Raw genomic sequence first — 6,000 nt, 5'->3', positions numbered from 1 at the left:
TACAGTTAATGAGTGCATACATTATTTATTTTATTTTTTATTTTTCATACTGGCCCCCCGTGGGAATCGAACGCACAACCCATGCTCTACCAACTGAGCTACATCCCTGCCGGCCATTCCCTCCCCTACCCTAGACGGTTGAGGTTGCATTTATTCTCAAAATAAGTTATGTTTGCAAATATTTTTTGCAACCACAAAACTTAGTATACAGGTGCAACTCATATTTTACATGTGCAAATCATACTTTGCATTCTTGTATGATTAAGTAATTATTCTACCTCCATATTTGTGCATATATTATGACGGCTTTTTGTTAGTTTTGGACTTCGGTGACAATTCTGTCAGCAGTTCAGGCACACAAAACATTTTCTGGAGGAAAGCCGAAGTTCAGTTGGGTTGGAGCTCGATGCGTCATGAGTTTGTGCTATTAGTACATAAAAACATTGTGCTTATTTGTACTTACAGTACATAGATAATGAGAGACTGGGTTGAAAGTTCAGAGCCGAAGTCTACGCCCTTTCGTCTGATTAGTCAACAGTAGGGTTCTTCAATAAAGTCTTCGTTGTCGAACTGAAGCATGCTGACACATTTAGAAACACTTCATCGGGTCTAGCGGTTGTCTCGCGCCGAACTGTGCATGTGCAAGCCGTCAAATCAAAGGCACTCTTCGATATAAAGTAGTTTTGGGCAAAAATCTAAACGTGTCAGTTTGTCACTCTCACAAGGTTTGAGTAATAAGTTCAACCAGTGGCGACCATGTCATTCAGGGCAGGTGGTGCTTAGCCCCAAAAATAATTGTTGCCTGTTTTTCATATTATTTTGGCATTAATATGTGTCACATGTCAGTTTGCAAACAATGTAAAAAACATAAGGATAATAGTTAATAAAGCCTCATACAAACATGGTCTCTTTTTTTGCTTTCTTGAGTAAGGCAGCTCCAAAATGCAGGTGTTTCAGCCTAGCTCAGTGCTTTCTGTGGTGGTCGGGCAGCCAGCGGAAAATACGGAGCATAGGGGTTGGTAATGTTCTCTAGTTGCGCCGTGATTGGCTCAGTGTTCTGTCACTCATGGGAACACCTAAGTCACCGCAACATCTACAGGGAGAGCTTGAAAATTCAAGCCCCTTGGCTGCTGCCATTAGAAGTGCCCATCCAAGAAGGCTCAAGGTCATTGGCCAGAGATAAAATGACTCCAAATCACGTTATATCTACCATAGCTTTGATTGGACAGATCATGTCAACATCACACTTTCAAAATCTTAGTTAGCAAGCCAGACAAGTTGTCATCATAATAAATCATGAATCAAGTCGACAATCTACTGGCAAATCCTTTTCAATCCTTGTCATAGGAAGAGAAATTATACATAAAACGTATCGGTGCTCATCGGTCATTGGACATAAACATTACACAACAAGTTGGAAATCGCAAATTCATCAATGAGTGGTTTGCATTGCAAAGCAATCACTAGCCTGCTATTCAGTGGAGTGGGTGTGTGTTCCAAGTCTGGGTTTAAGGGTCTCTTTTCCAAGCTTAAAAGTATAAACATTCATATGCCATGGGCCAGAAAAGGTTGAATACATTGGCCATGCTGTCAATCCAGCATGACTTCTGCCGCGTTCAAAACAACTGGAAACTGGGAAATCTCAGACTTCAGTGAGTTCAAGACAACTGGGAACTCAGAAAAGAATGAGCTCCGACTGGGAAAATAAGTTTTGAACGGTCATCCAACTCGGAATTCCAAGTCGGGAACTCAAGCCTCTTTCTAGAGCTTTGACCTGAAGATCACTGACGTCATGATTCGACCTTGTTTTTTTCAGTTCCCAGTTGTCTTGAAAGCACCATAAATCCAGAGAATGCCAGACTTTGATGACAAAGTTTGATGACAAAATTTGCCCACAAGAAGGACCGTTGCGCCACCTTCCCATTCAAGTGAGAACAGCACAACAAGTTGAGTGCAAAAATGTATTGTGTGCTACTGCATAAATGATGTAATATGCCAGGGAGATGTTTATACTGTAGCCAAGAAAGTAATACTAAGTGTATGTTGTGTAGTAAGCTGTTAGTAGCCCATGTGTCTCACCCTAATATTTTGGTCCCTTTCCCCCTCATAACTTAGCCTACTGTTCTGACTTGGTGATGCACATGTAGCCTACAGCTTGTTTTAGAGAAATGTAATCATCAAATATTGTAAGAGCTTTCATTGGCTGCTTATATGCCCCCTTTATTTATCCTACGGTTCTGACTTGGTGTACAGGGAGAATACTGTAAGAACGGCCCATGTTCTGAATTCTGTCGCTGTACATTTCAAAAGTGCTGAACAAATAGTTATATTGTCTACGTCCATCCTAGTTTTACATTTACATTTTAGTCATTTAGCAGACACTCTTATCCAGAGCGACTTACAGTTAGTGAATACATATTTATTTATGTATTTATTTATTTATTTATTTTTTCATACTGGTCCCCCGTGGGAATCGAACCCACAACCCTGGCGTTGCAAACGCCATGCTCTATCAACTGAGCTACATCCCTGCCGGCCATTCCCTCCCCTACCCTGGACAACGCTAGGCCAATTGTGCGCTGCCCAATAGTTCACTCATGAACGTATTAATCAAAATTAAGGATTGCCTCTGCTCGCCGTCCCCTTATGCCATAGTTTGTACATCTCAATTGTCAGTAGAAACCACATTTGTTTAAGCAAGTCATCCATATCAGCTATGTTTTTTAAAAAGGCAGTAAATGAGGCTGAATGAACTGTTTCGCTGCCAGACAAGGCTCTGCTGATAGCCAGGTGTAGCAGTGGTAAGGATTCACTCCATGGTGCTGAAAAGAATGCTCTGGTGTTGGGACAGCTTTATGTAGGCCCTAACAGTTTGTGGGCACCATTTGTCACAGTTATTGTGCAATTAATGTGCTGTGTTGTGGCTTTGCTGGCATACACCTACAACATTTTTTGGGAGTTTGCCCCACCAGGATTTACATGCTAAAATCACTGAGCTCAACTACTTTTAAAAATTGGCTCTTAATCTAGGCCTTTAGATTTTTAGAAAATTAACAACTAAGGAAGAATGTTTCCCTTCTCACATTGACTTCTCTAAACCCAAACTCCTGCCTGTTCTGCCTCGCAAGCGTTCCCGGAAGTCTCGCGATGTTGCGCCTCTTAGTTTAGAAACTCTGTGCTAAAACTGCTTCTCCAATAGAAATCCCCGATCACACTTGTAGTCGATGTCATGGCGACGTTGGCTAGGTATGCTCATGCGTAGAAACACGTCATGGATCTCATGGTCGTCTCGCGCCGAGCTGCGCATGTGCAGGCCGTCAAATCAAAGAAACTTCTTCGATATAAAGTAGTTTTTAACGAAGATGAAAAGGTGTCAGTTTGTCACTTTCACGAGTTTACAGTAATAACATGTTCAAATACTTAAGAAATTGGCTCGAATCTAGTTCTTCGTTTAGATTTCGAGAAAATTAACAACTAAGGAAGAATGTTTCACTTTTCTCATTGACTTCTCAAACCCCAAACCCCGGCCTGGTCTGTTTGGTCTGTTTCGCATGCCTTCCCGGAAGTCTCGCGATGTTGCGCCTCTGAGTTTAGAAACTGTGACGTTACCTTGTTCACCTCCATATAAGGACATAGGATGTTCAATTCATAGGACATTTAAATGCATTTATTTATTAAAATGTCACTGACCCCAACATTGCGGTTTTCCAACCGTTGCAGTTAATATGATGTCTATAACATTAGAGGACTTTTAACCGCACTGCAGAGTTTTTTTATTTCCTGCCATACAGTTGTAGAGAGATTAATCGCCTCATTGTGATGTATAATCACATTTAGATAGTCATGTACTAGTGATGCTTATAAATTCGAATCTTACTTGCTCCACCCAAGTACGAGGCCGTTCTTGGGAAATAGGGAATTTGGAGCGCGCAGTGGTGGTAGCAACCTTCTTATTATAGCTCAATGGTTGCAACACACATCAGCAAACTGAAACGATAGGTGGATTCTCATTGAATAATTGTTTGGCTCTCGTGGCTGGGTGAAAGCCCATGATGACACACATTTACAAACAAGCTGAAACCGCATAAGAATAAGAGGACAGATGACTCGACACGAACATAATCATTTTCACGGGACCATGGGAAACAGAAATACGCTTTTTTAAAATTATTATTCGTTGACTAATGAATGAATCCTTGATCATGGACTGCTAGTTAGTTTGCCGCGCGTTAGCAGGTTGATAGTCCGGTATTGCTGGCCAGTTGCATTGCCTAGGTCCTATAGGTATTTGGATTGGCTGTGTGGTTGTAGATATAGCATACTAGGCTTGGATACAATCATCAGGTCAATTCGACGGACTTTCCATTCTAGCTATATTCAACCATCCCATGTTTACTCGGAGGTGTATCAAATTGGCTGGCTAGTTAACTAGCTAGCTAGCCACCCACACTGAATCTGACTGGAATATATTCCACGTTGCTAGCTACTGTATTGTTTTCCCCCAGGATTTTTGTATTTATCTAACATTGAGCGTTTAATAGTCCGATAACATTAACAGTACCTAGCTAGCTACTTAGCTAGAGATATTTTTGCCCAATTCCTTTGAAACTTTACACATCGAGATTTCCCTCAATAGCTATATCTTTATAAACGAATTAATTTAAAAGCTACTGTAGCTAATTTAGTGTTTTTAGTTTTTCGATTTGGAAAATGGATGCGGGTATTGAGAAGGAATGCAGCTCTCTGGGAGGGCTCTTCCAGATCATCATGAACGACATGAAGGTAAGATACATTAGTAGGTAGAACTCAAATAAATGTCAAAGGGTTATCGAGTGAGATAACTATAACGTAGTTACTATCCTGGTAGTTAAATTAATTGCAATTTGCCAAGTTTTTACGGCTTATCTCCGTCCACTTTGGGTTGGCAAAATGAATGGGGTGTTTTGTAACAGGCTAGCTAACGTTAGCACCTATGTGAAGCTAGCCACAACGATTAGCCACAATAGTGGAATTTAAATAAAAGTTCCTAATTGAAAGAAGCAAACGGAAACAAATAGTGGAATCGTGCCATATTTGGAGTAGATAATGCTAAACAAGTTTGGAACGTGATATAAATTAAACTAAAGACAATTGGTTAATTTGACATCTTATCTCGCACTGTCTGTCTGTGGATGTATCGCACATATGGATTGTGGCTGAATGAAATGTGGTGTCAATCTAAGTGCTTTTTCAGGTAGTTTTGGTTCGATTATATAAAAAAATAAACGTATTTCTGTTTGGACAATTTTTTTCAACACATTAAATGCACTATGCATTATGTGGGTTGAATGCTGTAACAGAATAAAACAATTAATATAAGTCCCATGATGGTAGTGACTACCCATTACTGCTTATCACTTAACCATTCATTTACATTTAAAAAAAAGAAGTGTCATGCAATTTACAGGAGCAATTAGGGTTAATTGCCTTGCTCCAGGGCACACCAATTTATTTTTCACCTAGTCTGCTCAGGGATTCAAACCAGCTGCCGGATATACACTTTACTTTAAAACATTTCATTTGTGTATATTATATTTGTTTTATTAGATGACTTTATTTAATTCCAAGTCATCTCATCTCTATAGAGCTGCTGCCTATGCTGTCTGACAAAATCACAATTTTAGTAGTTCTTCAAAGTAAATAAGGCAAACTTCTGTATAGCAACAATCAATCACTTAGATCATGTGTTTTCAGGTAGAGATACGTCCATGAAGCAACTTCTCTATCCCTCTCAATTGCGCATTCTTCTGTCTCTTAGGTAGCAGGCGTAAAAGAAAAAGAACGGACATGTAGGCACTCAATGGATTACGGTCATTGTAGTGAATTACCACGTTTTCTGCACTAAACTGTAGAATATTGGCCTGTTGGGAACTACAACTCCCTACTACATCGCACAGTTCAGGCTTGATCTGATTTATCTCTAACTATTTGTGTAAACACTTCACAGTTGTGTTCAGTGGG

General features: G+C 40.0%; 1 protein-coding gene across 2 annotated transcripts in view; it reads left to right on the top strand.

The window, feature by feature from the left end:
• The first annotated feature begins 3,896 nt into the window (after positions 1–3,896).
• The window catches only part of LOC311134154 (protein MTSS 2-like), a 139,499-nt gene continuing 137,395 nt past the window's right edge, over positions 3,897–6,000 (top strand). For both annotated transcript variants that reach the window (XM_084167761.1, XM_084167760.1), the window contains exon 1: positions 3,897–4,782. In XM_084167761.1, the coding sequence (XP_084023887.1) occupies positions 4,711–4,782 (72 nt within the window). In that variant the 5' untranslated portion in view covers positions 3,897–4,710. The remainder of the gene's footprint in view (positions 4,783–6,000) is intronic.

Source organism: Coregonus lavaretus (genome assembly GCF_964263955.1).
Source record: "Coregonus lavaretus genome assembly, chromosome: 8".
NCBI classification, from domain to species: domain Eukaryota; kingdom Metazoa; phylum Chordata; class Actinopteri; order Salmoniformes; family Salmonidae; genus Coregonus; species Coregonus lavaretus.
The sequence above is the reverse complement of the archived record's forward strand: the minus strand, read 5'-3'. Positions and strand labels throughout refer to the sequence as shown.